This window comes from Polyodon spathula, unplaced genomic scaffold (genome assembly GCF_017654505.1).
Source record: "Polyodon spathula isolate WHYD16114869_AA unplaced genomic scaffold, ASM1765450v1 scaffolds_666, whole genome shotgun sequence".
Taxonomy (NCBI): Eukaryota; Metazoa; Chordata; class Actinopteri; order Acipenseriformes; family Polyodontidae; genus Polyodon; species Polyodon spathula.
The window spans coordinates 123596-141386 of record NW_024472155.1 but is presented as its reverse complement, the minus strand read 5'-3'; the positions used below and the strand labels follow the sequence as shown (position 1 = coordinate 141386).

The 17791-nt window shown below is 42.4% G+C and overlaps 1 protein-coding gene across 2 annotated transcripts in view; it reads right to left on the bottom strand.

The window, feature by feature from the left end:
• Nucleotides 1-17536, bottom strand: part of kiaa1522 (KIAA1522 ortholog) — a 44644-nt gene extending 27108 nt beyond the window's left edge. The window contains exons 1-2 of one of the 2 annotated variants that reach the window (XM_041240715.1): nt 16758-17536; nt 16200-16478 (exon numbers count right to left, since the gene is read on the bottom strand). In XM_041240715.1, coding sequence (XP_041096649.1) covers nt 16200-16467 — 268 coding nt within the window. In that variant the 5' untranslated portion in view covers nt 16468-16478; nt 16758-17536. Of the gene's footprint in view, nt 1-3716; nt 4088-16199; nt 16479-16757 lie in introns of those variants that run through there. The other variant, XM_041240716.1, reaches the window with a different exon arrangement.
• Nucleotides 17537-17791: the final 255 nt, after the last annotated feature.

Below are 17791 nucleotides of genomic sequence, written 5' to 3'. Positions count from 1 at the left end.
ACCCTGCTGTGTTCTTACTTGAATTCTTTTAACTTCTAGACTTACTTTGATGCTCATTATTGTTACAATACAGCATAACATGCTGACTGCAGAGCTTTCCACTTATAACTATGCAAACTTTAAGGAACAAAACATTTGTAAACTCAAGATCCATTCAGATTAGTTAATATATGTGCAGTCTGTGGATTAAGAATGTGTCTGGGCAGATAACTCCACACCCTAGATTATAAAGTGAATGTCAATTAAACAGAATCCCCTCCAATCACCATTCCCAGTCTTATGCTACATGCAGTGCGATCGGTGGTAAAGAGATTACACACAAGGCTACTGAGGAGCTGAAAACTTTTCATTGCTGGTACTTATTGTAGAAGTTCAAAAAGCAGGGGTGTTGTGGTGAGTCACTCTCACAGGTCTGGACATGTGCTGCAGCTATCGGAAGCATTCCCTGAAGTCTGTGTATTGTTCTTCATTGTGTCAGCTGCAATACTTTCCTACAGGCAATGAAACCCATCCCCCCAGTGCTCACTTCACTGTGCTTTCTAAATAAGAAAACCACTTGGCACACTTAAGTGAGCACTAACACTCCAGTGCTGATTCGGAATATGGCCACCATGCGATTCTCCAGTGCTAAATGCATGTCCCAGTTTATTGACAATTAAGTGTCACAGCGCACTATGCGCTGCCCACTGGCTGCTGGGCACAGGACAGCTGAAATGATTTGCTGTTGATCTTTCACAGTCAATTAGCTATGCTTTAATGCGGAAATGCTCATTATCCACTGAGGAAATCGATGTATAATTATCCCTGTGCTCCACATGCGCCTGGTGAAAAAGGTCAGGGGAGCAATCAGTTAGGTCTTCATTACCCGGGATTGCCTGGCTCAACAGCGAGTCAGTTTCATAGTGGCGCAGGAAGATGTGCAGATTGGGGGGGGGGGGGATCTCAGCTGAATATTCTTGTGTGTGTTTCCGTTTAGTTTTATATACTGCGTAGGAGTTTGCCTACCGCTGTGATGCAGAACAACCCTATGGCAGAGTGATGCAATTTCTATTTCATTTGGAAATTTGATGCATTATTAAAATTAAATCAGTAAGAAAGTAACCCTTTTAAAATGTCAGTCCCCTCTCCCCCGACATAGCCTCAGCTCAGAAACTCTGTTCCCAGTACAAACTGGTTTCATAACCACCACTGGTTTCAAATCCTTGACAGCAGTTTGGGGTTGGAGATAGGAACATCTATCCAGGGATAGCAAGCTATTTAGTGAGCAGGATGTATGAGTAAAATGGACATAATTTGTCCCACCCCTGGTAGTCCTGCATTCTTGTCCCAATACTTTTCACAGGTTAGACAAAGGAAGTTCAAATGGCTGGAATCAGAAGACATTGCAATTACAGATGCAAATTATTACACTTTGGAAAAAGACCGCAAGCGCAGTCTTTCCAGTCTCTGGATAATTTCTGTAGCAAATCATGCAGAATAGAGGAGTGAGGAATGCTTTAATTCCTGTGATGCTGGCGTATCCAGCTCTCTCTATAGCATCAATGAAGTTATTCTCCCATGACATCTCCATTATGAAGCTGCATCTGAACGGACGTCCCGGGAGAGAAGCACAACCATGCAGGTTTCCTGCACCAGAGCCACAGATTAAAATCCTGTATGGCTGCTTAACAGCATCAGAATTACAGCTTAATCCAACAACCCCAATCCAACACCACCCAACAGACTGGAGCACAGTGAGCGTGTTGGATCCTGCTGCGGTTTATCACAGTGAGGTATTAGGTCAATCAAATCAAAACTATTTATTAAAAGGCTTTGGGACAACAATATTAAAAGGTCACACTAAGTAAACTTATTAAAAACCGTGTCTGACAGCATAATAATGAAACTGTTAAGATGAACAGGAAGCGAACCACTCTCTCTCTCAAGTTCCCACGCCTCCCTCTGAAATCGTGAAGCTAACGAATTTTACGAAAAAAATTGACGCAAAAAAAAAAACGCAATGCCACGAGACTCCCATGTACCCGTCTCCAAAAAGGTGCCCTCACGCGTCACTATTTTAATCTTCTCATCGAACCCCTGATACCATCTGGATTCCACTCGCTAATCGTGTGTTTGAAAAACAAACTTGCCGCAGGCGCACGAAAAATGCAGCCGAAGCGCAAAACCAGCCCTTTTAAAAATGACACAGAATAATAAGCACAGGTTTTAGGTCAGTGACTCTAACCCTGATCTCTAGGCAGTGCATGTTTTCTTTCTCTTGAAGTGACAGACCTTTCAAAAAGTGTTGTACCGTACCTGTACAGGTACTCTTAGTACAACAATTGCATTGAATGGTTACAAACTGTAATGTAAACAAAGCTAAAGTATGGAAGAACACAGCAAACAGACGGCAATGTAAAAAAACTAAAAGTGTTGTGGAAAACAGCAGTTTTAACACAGAGATACGCAAGTGAACTAAACTGTGTAGGGTACAGAGCAGTGCTTTGAACACACAACGGCAAACCTCTCTTTCCTGCAAGCCCTGTAACCCGATAGTAACGTCTAGTGGCTCCCACACTGTCTGAGAAGCAAGCCCTGGCTTGAATGAAGCTGTGGTTTCAAACTCCGAAAGGGGAGGGGTGGTCTCCACTGTAACAAGAAGAAACCCCCAAACCTTCAAGATCAGACTCACTGGCTTAGCCACTATATACAGTGCATCTTCATTGGCTTAGCCACTATATACAGTGCATCTTCATTGGCTTAGCCACTATATACAGTTCATCTTCATTGGCTTAGCCACTATATACAGTGTATCTTCATTGGCTTAGCCACTATATACAGTATTTTCCCAAGCATTTTCGTAAACATACACAGGTTATTAACAAGCAGAAACCCTGACAGAGGGATTGACAGTTATATCATTTAAAAAAAAGATCCGCACAACAATAACGTAAGCAAACTTCACAAAGCTCCCTTATAAAAGTTTAACTGGGTATTGTTGCACTTTTCCCATGCTTGTACTACGCAATCACCATCGTTTACTCTGGCTTGCCGTGTTTACAATGCTTACCCATACTTGACCATGCTTTCCCTGTGCTGGATTACACATTGCTATGCTTTTACTATGGGAAACATTTATAAGGACACTCCCTAACTTGAACAAAACAAAACTAAAAAGAAGTACATTTCAGGCTTCAGGCATAAGACCTACAATCACAATCCACCTTAGGCAACCTAAAAAAAAAAAAAAAAAAAAACCTGTTCAACCACTAAAGTCTTCGCAAACGTACAACACAAATTCACAGGTCTTTCTTTCCACAGACAACACACACCTGCGCTGCTCCAGCTCTACAAGACAGCATTATGAAGCATTCGCCATATGGGGCTAGCTGTCAATATCGTTTCCCAGAAGGGAAGTGTGTCTGACAGTCGTTCTGATCAACAGACAGATAGGACTCGATGTAGGAAGCAGGCAGTTCCCATCCTCTTTCACTGGAGTGCCATTGCAGCGCTGTTCATCCTGTGAACTAACTCGCGTTGCGAATGCACTTTTATTATTATTCACACAACCCTGGACCTGAAACTGCTTATCTGCAGGCTGTAATCCTGAACCACACACACACAGGGATTCGGGAAAAGCGAATTACACCGAGGCATAACTGCACTCTCAACACAAGCACACACACCCACCCACACAGGCATGCACACCACATGCTGCACAGTAGATGTCCTCCAACCTGTTTTAAGTTTCCCATTGCATCCAAAGTTCCAGAAAGGCTTGGCTTTTACATTCTGGCCTTTCTTCTTGTGGTGTGCGTTGCCCATGCTGTGCTTTCGCTAAGGGTTCCTGGAGTTACAGCGAAAGTAAACCCAGACGCTCCACTACATGACTGCATGAATAATGTCACACCTGGCTCTGCCGTGGCACAGGCAGAAGTCAAGCAGCTAGCTAGCACTGTGAAGGGGGTGTGTCCGTGTGTGAGACTGTGTGTGTGTGTGTGTGTGTGTGTCTCGCTCTTGCAGTGCTGAATGCAGATCAGTCACAGTAGGAATGTGGGGAAGGAGGGCTCTCAGTACTTTGCTGTGTTGCTAGTTCAGTATAGCTATTTTTTTTTTTGGGGGGGGGGGGGGGGGGGGGGGGGGGGTGGAATTGAGAGCCCCTGAAAAATATATTTCAAGTATGTGGTGCAATTTTAGTTAAAAGTATCGCAGGACTCAGCAGATCATGAATCAAACATGCTAAGGTTAGTTTTTTGGCAGGTTTAGAAACTCGCACTAGACCTGCTCCCACTCCTGGGTTTCAAAGCCCAGTTTAGGCATTATTATTGAAAAGACCAGGTATTGCTGGTACAGTATGTACAGGAATGTTAACAATCAAGCCATGGTGCTGTAAATAAGCTCATACTCTTAGCTGTCTGTAGCTTTACTATGAGCTATGGTAGACAGACACTGTATTTAACAAGAACCTGATTTCTGCTCATTTCTAAAATATATGCTTAACTGTGGATAGGTCTGAAACCCAGGGCTGTTTGCAGGACTAGTGTGGGTTTGATTACCATACACAGATCCCAATTCCACACCCACTAATATTTCTTCAGAGCCTTCAAAACTGCATGGTCTTCTAATCATGTTTGATTTCTACACCAAAATAAAATTCCTTGCTGTCCGTTTGCATTCTTTTCATACAGCTTATCCTCCTGTGTGCTCTACTTTATCGTCAGAAGCAGACCTTGACAGTCCATGGTTTTATTTCCAAAGCTGTAGAAACACAACCCCACACCCACAACCAGCCTGTCTCTGTCTATATCAATCTCGCCATGTTGTCTGGATTTTGAATTTGAGACTCATAACAATTGTTTGGAACAGCTTTTTAATTTTTTTTTTCTTTTTTTTTAGACCCAGTTATTTTGTTTTCTTGATTTCTAAACACGTTAACCTTTTCAGCGCCGTTCTGGCCAGGAAGCCCTTGTAAAGGAGATTCAGATCACAAGAGTTCGATCCCGATTTAAGAAGTAATGTTGAATTTGAAAACGCAGCAGTAGGAGGTTATTCAGTCCATGAAGGCTAGAAAATCAGTAACTTTTTTTGTTTGTTATCTTGTAGTTGTAAAGCACTGATCAACTGTATTTAGCATTAATCACTAAGCTAGCAATCTTCTGTATGGGAAACTAAAACAGCTCCACACTTCCTTGTTTTACCAGGGAGTCTAGCAACCAAAAGATTACTTGAAAGCTAAAATCAGTAAGGACCACAGGAATAGCACCTGCATATCTTCTGCACTTCTGAAGCAATTCCCTTTAAATTCAGCCCTGTTCATGCATGTCGGTTGAATTACCCGTATTCATGTTCCTTTGTAACAAATGATGTTGATTGCATGTATAAGGAAGGCATTCCTGCATGAATGAATGAAGCCTTCTCCCAATCCCCTGGTGGGCGAGTAAGAGGGTACCAATCAGCAGAATAAACAGTGAATTCATTAGAACTGAAATGTTTTTAACCCATGATGAATTAACAGGTGCTGGATTCAAAATTAATTACTTCGGAGCTCAGAGGAAGTGCAGAAGATATTCAGGTGTTATTCCTGTGGTTTTCACCTGGAATTAATTCTGAATTTACAACCATTATTTTAAAGAGTTACCACTAAATGTTACCATAAAAATAAAAATAAATTTTGTCTTTTGTTTGTTCCCTGAACTGGTGTGTATCTCGGCTAGAAAAACAGTCTTGTTGCCAAGAGCAGAAGATTTGCACGCATACAGACACGCCCTCATCTCTGAGGTCTACGAAAGGGAGTGAGTCATGAAATGCAGCTTTCAAACATTTAATTCAAAAGGGGCAGAAGGTAGGGTTTTATTTATAATAGATAGAATGAAGAATGTACCCTTGAGGGGTCCTTGGCAGCGCAGGTTTTTTGTTTCACAACCAAAGCATATTGTGAAGGGATCTTTTCTTTGCAACAGAATCTTTCTCAAATCTACCTGATACAAGACAGGATATGAAAAATTCACCCAGATCACTCGAGGATCAAATCTGAATAGTTCTGAATCACGGAAAGAGTCTTAACAAAGCTACCATCTAATCAAAAGGTGAGCACAACCAACTCAGGTATTACAGTAAATACTGCCCTCCGAAATCACTGAGCCCATATGCATGTGACAGTGAATGATTTATTTTAGTAAACCAGGAGTAAAACATAACCAGTGCTCAAACATGAGTATGAGCGATAATTGTTCAAATCTTAATTGACTTTCCCTTATAAAAAGTTACCATAGTAAAAGCACAGCTAAGTGTAATAAAGCATAGTGACAGCATGGTAAAGCATAGGCAAGCTTTGTAAATTAGAGCAAGGTGTGGTAGTAAAGCATATTAAAAAACAAAAAAACATGGCAGTTTAACCCTTTCATGCAAAGACTGAAAATAGCTGGAAAAAAAGTAAATTCTGAACACAAAATATATTTATTGAAAATGGTTTCCCCATATAAAGAGCCTTCATATGAGGTATTTTTGGTATCCGTCACCCTATGAGGTCACCATGCATGGAAGGGTTAAAGAAAGACACTTGATAATCTCTTGCACAGATTACAGAATGTAATAAAGGGGAGCTGGACTGAACAGCGATGGGGATGAAAGCACCTTTCAGTAATGCAAAGGGAGAGGTCCGTTACTGAGAGGCTGAGGAACGCTGGCAAGCTCTGTGCTCTGCGTCACTCACCAGTGCTGTCAGGAAGCCTTTCAACATCAACAAAGTTCTCTCAGAAATGAACAAGTCATTAAAAGCATGCAGAATCGTTCAAGACAGGAAATAGGAATGCTGTTTTCTGCCAATTAAAACTTAATAGCTGAAAATGACTTCATACAATACAATGCAATACAATACATACAGACCTGTATAGTCTACATCTAGGAACGCCACTAAAACTACTAAGTTATCTTTATGTAGTTACTTAGCTCTGAAAGAGTTTGCTTACTATTGCAAGAATTCAGTTTTTGCTTAAGAGCACACTTTGTTGCAAAGAAAGGGTAATTAAAAACAGTAGAAAGCTGCATGTTACTGGCCTCAGCTCTTGATGGAGAACACCTTCAAAATCATTAAGAACATCCCCTTTCCCTGTCCCTGCCAAGTGATCAGCTGACTTCATAAGGAACCCTGCGTTGACAGGAAAATGGTTTGCCTGCTGCTAACTGGAGCGCACCCTTGCCCAGCAGTGTGGATATGCAAACAAAAGTACAGGGACCCCGATATCATTTGAAAATACAGCTGTGCAAAAACAGAACCCCATCAGCAGATCATATTGATTTTGTTTTTAAACTACAGTGCAAGGTACTGTCTGGAGCTCCTCGACGCTCTGACCGGCTCACTCCCTGTGGCTCTGCATAGTGCAAGCATGGCCGGTACTGCAAGACCTCAGAGTGCTAGTCTGCTTGTGGCTCCTGTAGGATGAATTCAGCTGGGCTTTCATTTATTTATTTATTTAAATCTTGGCTTATTGACCTGGCTTTGGGTCACTCGTTAGCTGGCTGCTTCCCCACGCCTAGAACTTTAACTTCCACTGCATTGGATAGGCAGCAAGCTTGCAACACAATGCAACTTCAAACTTACAAAACCAGTTTCCAACACAATTCCCCAACACGTCACTTACTGAATGATAGACAGCCAACTCTTCCAGGCAACCAAGACAGACGTGAAATCAGGAAATACACTGCAGCGCCCGCACAAGCCAACAGGCTTCCCTTTATTTATCACGTCACAACCCAGTTATCGATTTCCACCGACACCACGTCAGATGCATGTGGTTAACTGGACCTAGGTGAACAGGAACTGCGAAGCCACAATTCATGCTAAACTTGCCAAAACCGCGAGGATAGTTAAAATTGCCTTGAGTAGGTGAATCAAAAACAATGCATATAAAAGACTCTCTAATTTATCAAAATGAACGACCGTGCTCCTGGAGAAGAGAACTGGAATCCCTGTTTGAGGAGGCAGCTTCTCACAGTAACAACTTCGAACAGCGCCAGGCTGTAATTGAGCCCCAGTGAAAGCTGCCGTGCGTAACACGTATTTATCTCCACATCAAGTTTCAACTGTTCCTGTAAACGTATGATTATGCTCTGCAGCTATTTTAAACTGCATACAAAAATCTGCCTTTTTTTTTCAAAATTGGCAAGATAATGATAACTTACATTGTCCTTTACACGCATGCACAAAAGCTACACTGCATTTAGTAAACAGATGCATGCGTGAATTGTCAGGTGGCTGAGGTGTAATTTTCACACTGCAATGACCCAAAATAACACTCAATATTAATATTTTTCCGTTTCCTACAATCCCCCTTCTGTGCATGCTGGCCAAGCAGAAACCAGACAAAGTGGTCAACCCATGTAAGTTTAGCTGCAGGGGCAAACCGCATAGAATCAAACTGGCATGCTGAAGCATGACACCCCCCTATGGGGGAGAGCTCCTGTGTATTGTACTGCATGCCACATCCCTGCAGACAAGGCATTGCTGACGCCAGAGCTCCTCAAGGTCAGCTTGCAGGGGATCCACACCCAGCCTGCTGTAACAGCACCCTCTGGGGGAAGATTAAGCACATTACTCTGAACATATTGCATTGCTTCCAGTATCACCTCCAGACATGTTCAGTCCAGTCCCTTGCTTGGCTATGTTACAAAGTGCAGCCCTATGGTGGAGCTGTTTCAGTAACATACGATGAAGTTTCTGAACGCCCAGGGCTGGAAACACTCTGATCACACCTGTACTAAAACACTGGCATGGAGTCAACGATGACTGGAATAGAGGCGGGCAGTGCACGAGGGTATATGGATTTTAAACAGCCAGTGTCCAGTGCAATAAAACAATGTAATGACAGCAGTTGGATGTGCTTTTAACAAAGGCAGGCAACAGCTGGATCTTCTTAATCTGCATGCAGAACACACACAAAGAGCTGCTGTGATTTACTGTTGGCAGGTACACTATGTCCTATTCCTTCTTTCCTTTTTAAACAGACAGCATGTGCTTATCTGGGCCAATTTGTACTACAGTGGTGACATGCACTGTAAAATGTTAACACAGTGTAACGCACGCAGCAATTACCAAAAGACACTTCAAACATGGTGGCATTTGAATCGCATAGTTTTAAAAGGTGTTGTCTAATTTAAGGCTGGACAGGTGGGAAACCTGATTGGAAAGATGATCTGATTTTGTTGGAGGTTATTCTTTTTAGCTGGAAATGAAAAACCTGCGGCTCCAAATCGGAATAATGCAACAAAGCACACCAGGTTAGCAGAGAAATAAAATCCATGACACCGATCTCACAAGTCTTTATGCAGTCAAGATGTTACATGCTTGGTTTTCCATAAACACGTGGATTGTTTACCGTGTGTGCTTGCTTGGGCAGGTCTGGCTTCACTGAATAAACTGAGAATCATTTACAGAGCTGACGGCAAAAAGACTCGAGTTTTGAATGTGGTGCCAGGGTCAGGGTCAGGGCTGGTAAATATTTCCTTAAAAGATCTCGTTAGACGCAAACCTGAGCTTAATGCTAAACCTACCGTGCAGGACCTTGCAGCTCAGATTTACAGGGAGACCTGGAATGGACTTTCATTTTTAGAAGAGGTTACAATTGTAAAAGTTAACTGTAGTATACCATGGAACAGACCTGCGGGCGGGCAGACACCATCAGCACATAATGAGGAGCGTAAAATCATGATACACTGTAGCAGGGATGGGAATAACTCCCATTGCATAGCGCTTTGATCCATTCAAGGTTTTATTATGAGTTTAATGAGACACGCCTGAGCTTGCTACCTTTACTAATCAAGCACAAACTAAAACCTGGAATGGGTGAAACCGCCATGCAATAGGAGTGTTATTTCCACCCCTGCTGTAGTATACTGTATACATTTGGTCAAATATTTTTTCTGCATTTCACAATTCATTTCCAGTCAATGATTTTGCTGTTACAGCATGGATGGACTGTTCTCACTCTCTGCCTGCTTGTCTGCCCTGGTAACTGTGCAGAACTGAAGGCAGTGCTTTCGAGGTATGTGGATTTAGTGATTTAGGCACAGACAGTGATTGCAGTATTCATTCCACAAAGCCACTTTACACATGAGAGAGAGAGAGAGAGAGAGAGAGAGAGAGAGAGAGAGAGAGAGAGAGAGAGAGAGAGAGAGAGAGAGAGAGAGAGAGAGAGGTGCCCCCCCCCCCCCCCCCCCCCCAGCATTCCAAACCTAGACAGTTATCTCACTATCTATTATTTTGTTCACAACAAGACCCCCCTAATACAGCAAGGGCTTATATCTGAAAGAGAAGAAGGACACTGTGAAATCGCTGATTCACTGGGAATTTACAAACAGTCTGCTGCTGCTGAAATTACAGCATGCATACCAATTCATTCACAGCTATTACATTCTAAATCAGGACAGGGAAATCACAAAACAACAAGCAGGTTTTCACCTGCCTAATGATCGAACATCATCTTATACCAATTCACTTTCTGCAACCATAAACCAATCTACCTTCAAGACCTCTACAGCCTTTAGCATATATAACTACCTGCATATTTACTAGACCCCAAACATTTTAATTATGAAGCTGGAATATGTTTAGATTAATAAACAGTCTCTCCAGCAGAACTCAAGTCTTTTCTCGCAGCGCTTCCCATCTGTGTGAGGGACAGCCACTGGTACCGCTGGTCATGCCTTCTAAAACACAAAAACAACAAAGTCGATTTCAAACTGCTTCGCAATACAAACAAATTCCCCCGAGCTCTTTCACCGCCTGCCTGTTTCAATTTAAAAACTCCCCGCATGAACTATTTTTAAAAACTGGAACCAGAAAATTGGAACTGTTATAATGGCTGTCAGCCAACGGTGCATAAACATGATTTGAAACAAGGTCATCCGACACTAGAAGACCATTAACAGCAAAGGCTCTCTCCTATTGTTAATTGTTTTGTGCGTACCAGTGACTGAAAAAATAAATCAAATAGATACATTGTTTTGATAGGTCTGTTCACTATTAGTCATTATGTAGCACCAGCAAACCTAGCAACTGTAGCAGATATTTCCCAGTGTGGGAAAGTTATAACCGGAGGAGCACCGGCAGTAAATATGATCACACTCACCATGTGTTCTGCAGTGAATAAAAGACGCTCCGTTTCATACTTTGTGAACACATTTTATAGGTTGTATTTTTGAGACAGAAATAAATAAACTGGTTTTCACTTTCGTCCAGCAGGTTTGGTTTTAAGTAAGGCAGAGATGAATTGAATCCTGGTCAGTGTAATCTGTGTTGATATCGTTTTCCCAGCTGTATCGTCTGTATTTACACGTATAGTTTCAGTGAATCTCAATTTTTTTTTCCCCCTGGAATGCAGTGTTGTTGGGGTTGAACGACATAAAAATGTAAAATGAAAATACAGAAAAAGACATATCCAAAACACAAAATGGAGTTGTTTATGGATGGAAATAAGATTCATATTGCATAGCGGTTTCACCCATTCCAGGTTTTACTACGAGCTTGATTATCTATGTGTAGAGGTAACAAACTTAGGTGTGTCTTATTAAACTCAAAACCAGGAATGGATCAAACTGCTATGCAATGGGAGTCTTACTGCCATCCTGCTTTAATATTTAATAATCTGTCTAGGTGTTAAGGTGGTACATTATTTGTCCCGTTTCATCACCAGAAGCCGTGGATACATGACAAAAGCATAACGTACAGATGTGATCTCTCACTACAGCTGCTTCACTTCTTTAAATGAAGAGAGACTGGATTCTGGAATGCGTGCAACACTCCAAGTCTTTGAAAGTACTGTCCTACATCTGAAAACTTTACCTGTGGCCTGACGCCAAAAATACACCAGTAATCCTTGGGAGGATAAAAGCACAATGTGTACCAAGGACTTATCCTTCCTTTACTCAAAACAAGAGATAACAGGAATAGCATTAAATCACCTAAAAACAATTGAAGTCAGATATAAAATGGAATATAATATTGTCCAGACTGCTGCGATTTCTTTGCATAACTTATTAAAACCCATCTGTGACAGGGATTCTTGTTTCGATCCCTTTGATTTGTATAATTAAATACAGCTCTTCCTTTCTTTATTTCACAGCTAACATTCCTTCAACAAATACGTCAGCGACACACATCTCTGTCAGCCACAGCTGCAAACACAAAAGCAGAACAACCCTGAAAATGAAATGCCCACGACTTGCAATCACTGTAGGCAACGCAGACCTGCCTCTCCACACACCCCCCAGAACTGCGAAACAGACAGCGTGACAGACAGACGCACAGACAATGAACAGACTGATAGGGTTAACATGCTTGACCGCACCTTGCTATTCTTTACATTGCCAAGCCATGCTTTCACTATGCTTTATTACACTTTGCAATGCTTGTGGGAAACTTTTAGAGGCACTACCAGTACAGTATATCCCTGTCACCATCCACAACCGGGGAGAATAGCATTTTAGCTAAGCCATACAGTTACACTAGTGCAGCTGCTAGTATGTATGCCAACTGCAAGCTACAAAACAAAGGGGAAGGATGCTTCTGTTGTGCAGGAAATACAGCTCTCATATTTTCATAAGGAAGTATATAAAACTGTGTTTATTTTTAAACCCACATGAGTCACTCCACCTTACAAATGATAACATTGAGGACTAAACTTTCCCATTAATTTGGCATGCACTGTGGCTGTGAGAGGCTACCTCCGACTTGGTTATATTACAGCCCAATCTTACACAATCACATGTGAACTTATACACACACACCTGGATCTACATAAATACAATGGTGCAAGATGATTCATCTACACATTATTTATTTACTTATAAAGAACAGACCCTCATATCCAACATCCTGTTTCCTTGAAGGTACAGCTGCACCTGCCTGATTCTTCTCGTCTGAACTTCGGCTGCTGACGATCCCCAAATCCATTTCTAACCTCAAACTTTTATATTAAAACTGGGTTCTGCAGATTGCTTGTAAAACTTGGTTCAGTAGCTTGCAGCAACCCCCCTTGGACTCTATGGACTCCAACGCAGGTCAGCTTTATTTCTGACGACAGGAATCTTCATCAGTGCGGCTGCTGTGAAATGCCTCTAGAAATGTGAACTGTACAGTATTGCATCAGGCCAATGAGGAGGCATAGGTCCGCTCCATGCAAGTTGAAACTTGGTACACTGGTGCAGGGGGCTAGCCGCATTCCTGCTTGACGTTAACCACAGCTAGCTGGCTGCACACTTCTTGTCCTCCCTCGTAACGCATTTATTAGGTTCTGCACTCCTATCACACTCTGGAGTGGCTTCTGCAACTGTACGTAGCTCTTTAGGCAAATCTATTATTCTTTCTAAGATAGCAAATGCAATCACTAGAAGAGAAACAGACATGTTCTCTCTCAATCTACAGTATTAAGTGCGATATCTGAGGCAAGACCACACATATATATATATATCGGGACTCAAATGAGTCGCCTCCAGGCTTCTTCAAGTCTGTTTACATGGCATTGATGAATATCAGATTACTACTTACATATATTTATCAGAGATGAAATGACACATTTGTTTGTTTATTTTTAGAACATGTTTTAAAATGTGCAAGAACTTGAATAAACTTGTTTTTTTTTTTCGTTATCTGACTTTGGAATCCACAGTTATGTCACCAATCAATATATTTTTTAAATCTCCGTTCCAGACCATTGGTTGGTAAGCCATTCCACAGCTCTGTTTGGGTTCAAAGTTCAAACCCAACAACACACCGTCTCTTCTGAAAGAACCCAGGAAAGCACACAGAGGAATTAGATAAGAAAAGTGGCAGTCGGCAGTTACTGGCTCTGATAAAGCAACCTCCTCCAGCTTTATTCAAGGTGAGTAATCCACCACGATGAAGAGTCATGAAGGCTCTTATTGCTGGCTACTTCAACCTGAAGCACTGGGAGGTGCTGCACCCTATAGGATCCACAGCGCCCTCTGGGGACTTGGGGGAATTACCGCATCATCCTTAATGACAGGGTCAGGGCTTACCTTATTGATATTTACTATTCTTTCTGAACTTCATGCTATCCTGTAACTGCAGAACGACATGCTTTGAAATCACCAGGTGTGGCTGTTAGGATAATTAATCTCATTCCAGTAAACGAGCAATGAATGTCTTCACTTACTTCAAATTAGCCACACCCGGTATAGTGGGGAGGTTAAGAAAACAGTAAGTGGAGTAAAGCTGCAACCCTGACATGGAGTCTGAGGAGGAAATGGTGCAAGATCACACCGCAGCCACCACAGAGCCAGCGTGTCGCCTCCCATGCAGAGATATGAATGTGTCAGAGTGGGATATGGAATTAATTACATCACACAAGGTTACCAAGGAAACAAAAAAAGAAAGAAAGTGTAACAGCAGCTCACTCTCTGAATTAGGTTTTCTAATTAAAAAGTATTTAAAAGAACAAGACTTAGCCATCATTCGGCCTCAATAACCCCTTGTCCCTTTCACAATCTGTACTCAGAATCACGGAGCCTGTGCACCCAGCAGTCAGAACCAGACACAACAGCAGGTTTATTCCCAGTTCAGAGTAAACAGAGGGAGACTAAAGAGCTCCATGCCCTAAGCCTTCATGCAGGACGGAGGGTGCGGGGAGCTCCTATATAGAAGTTTAAAGTGAAAAGCGTAGTGAACTGTAAGAGAAAGTAAAAGCATAACACGGTAAGCAACGAACAACTAAGAATAACAACCGAGTGTGCACAACGATGGAGGTAATCTAGGAGAACCAGCAAGACAAACACAGTCTTTACAGAGATAAAAGGCAACTAGCAGTTACAAGAAAAAAGGTGTGACTTCAAACAGGATTTGAACAGCAGGACTGTCATGTCTAGGGAAAGTTCCCAGAATCTCACTGAAAACAGTTGGCACGTGTTGTTTCAATATTATTTTCCAGTTTTTTCTTTGTAACACAAGAATGAGATTTTCATTAAAACATTTCCATGTGTTTATTGGCAAACATGCATTGTGTAATAAAACAAAAAAGAAATGACAATGGCTCTGGGGATCAGCACATACAGTATGTGAAAGGGCATGAGTAGACAGGCTGTAATATACTGTACCTTGAAATGATCTGTTGACTGTCTACAGACAGGTGGTCAAGGTGTGGCATATTGTACACACCTACATGTTTTATTGTAGGCTTATCTCATATTATTGTATTAACAGTGAAAGCTATGGCCAGCGATTCGTGTGCCAGTGAATGACTCACTGTAAAATGCATCATCACTTGAGGGCAAGGTCAGTGTTTCGTTTAATTTATTGCGACATTGGGTTTGTCCAGATTTGGACTAATTTAAAATTCACGGGATCTTTCCACTCTCCCTCCCAGAAAGTTATGTTGAAATATAAACTTATTAAATCTATTTCAACATGATCCAACAATTCAAAGATGTAATGTAATGTAAATGAGTCCCAGACGCACACACAAGATGCCTTTCATTAAGCAATGGAGTTGTGAACCATGGGGTTTTCACACACATCTGAAGAGCAGATTTTAATCCGAGTTTGCTGTGCTGTAACTTTTATTCCTGCCGAAATGAGCAAGCGCTGGATCTGAAATCCCCCTGTCAAGCAGAGACGGCTTGTTTAAAATACAAACGGACACACCCAGTGACTAAAAGGAGCCGGACCGGTAGATCTCCAGGCTGCTCTGAAGTTACTGAAGAACCTGTTCCTGTTGCAGGGTGGTAGCAGAAACACATTTTTAACAGGATGCCGAGAGCACAAAGAAGCCTGCGCTTTAAAAGAGTTAACACCAATCACTCCGGTTAATTTTTTTTCTATCTGGGGCATCAAGACGATTTGACTTTGTTTCACTATCACACAATCTGCAAAATTGGCCACACTGACCCAGCCAGGTTCTAAAAATTGCTTAATTGAACTAACTAAACCTCTATCCATCTCCTACGGGACTGGAATTGAAAATCCCTAATGACTGCAAAAAAAAAACAAATTCCATTTTATTTGTATAACTGGGTTAGTTCTGCAAGTTTTCCACAGGTAGTTGGAAGCTTGTTCCCCCATGGATCTAAAGCTATGCTCTAGCACAGTGATCCACTCCAATCCATGTCCAGCCTGGTCCTAAAGGACTGTTAGCAGGTTGGAATAAAGACCTGGACTGGAACAGATCTGGCGAGCCAGAGCTCCCTGTTCCAAGGCCCCCTGTTCTTACCTTGGTTGGCCAAGTCTCCCCGCTGCTCTTTGCTCTTGGGGTGCCCTCCTTTCTTGCTCCCTTCTCCTCCTCCTCCTCCTCCTCCTCCTCCTCCAGACCCCGTGCTGCTGGTGCTGCTTCTTTTCTTCTTCTTCCCTTTCAGCCAGCTGAAGGCTCGGCTGATGGAGCCCGTCCTCCGCTTCTTGCTCGCCTTGGAATCCTTGTTCACTCTAGCTAGAATGTCAGGGGCCTCCCCAAACAGCGGCTCCCCCAAACTGGTCTCCGACATTCCCAGAAATCCTTGAAGGTGCCCGGAGGAAGAAAAGAAACAACAAGCACGACTTGAGAAAACAGCAAGGAGAGAGGCGTGGGTTATTCCGCTCGTATTCCTCCCACGATCTTTATAACATATCCATACGCAAAGAGATTCCCCGAGTGGCTTGTATTAAATATGTATACACATGTATCTAATATATATCTGTGTGTGCACCCCTTAAAAAAAAAAAAACAGCAGTAAATGTATCCCAGAGGGTTGTGTAAAAACAAAAAGTATAAAGTCAACTTCAAACAAACGCCAACCTTCTCGTGAAACAGCAGTTTGCTCCCAGCACAATCTCTGAACAGCTCAAAGAAACAGCAGTTCAATCTGCTCCAATCTGTGCTGTGTAGCTTCTTTACAAGTGAAATTACCACCTACAGACACAATCCTCTCTCACAAGCACTTTCCTTTTTCTTGACACAACCCTAATAACTAAACCCAGTGTCCGTTGATCTCCGCACTGTAGCATTGCTTTGCTGGTTACAGAAAGTGCACACGATTTCCTGTAACACCGTGCTTTAGTATCTCCCAGGCTTGACTTCTAAAATGCCCACACAAGATCTGTGTGATCTTATTTTCTTGCCTGGTCTCTGTGTGTTGTGTGTATGCACTTATCCAATTGACCAGCTTCCCCAGTAAAATCCACAGCAAGGAACTGGCACTTCACTCCTCATTCTTGTAAATGCAGTCATGTTTCATATTTCCTCTGCTCTCTCCCTCTCTCTTTCTCGAAAACTCCCTCTTCACATGACACTACAAAACCCTATTTTTTCCACTCCCTTTCTTTCTTCAGGAGCATAGCTGGCTTGTTTTCGACAGACAGTCTCCTCATTGGAAGCACATGGCTGCTGCCTTTCACCGTGGTGTCCCAAATTCACTGCGAAAACAACATGAAACAAAAACCAGCCAGGAGCTTCTCAGATCCAGCAAGAGACGGAGCGAGCTTGTCCACACCCCTTTAGGAGCAAAATAGGTAGCCAGCTAGCTAGGTTACTCCTCCAGCAAACAGTGCCGAGCTCTGATCTCCACTAATGCAGCAGGTAGGTACTGTGGACTGTAACCTGATCCTGACAGGGCTCACAGCAAACACGCAGAAGAGAGAAAAACAAAAATCCGCCCAACCTCTCGCTGCCGCTGCTGAACTACTAAAACACCGTCCCTCTGGCAGACTCATGCACTGCCCTATAGCACGGCACAGTCACACTGTGCTGTACTGCAGATAAGCTGCAAATCAGTTTAACCATTTGAGTGCTGGTGGTGGACTGTCTGCAACAGTTAATGATTAGTTTTACTG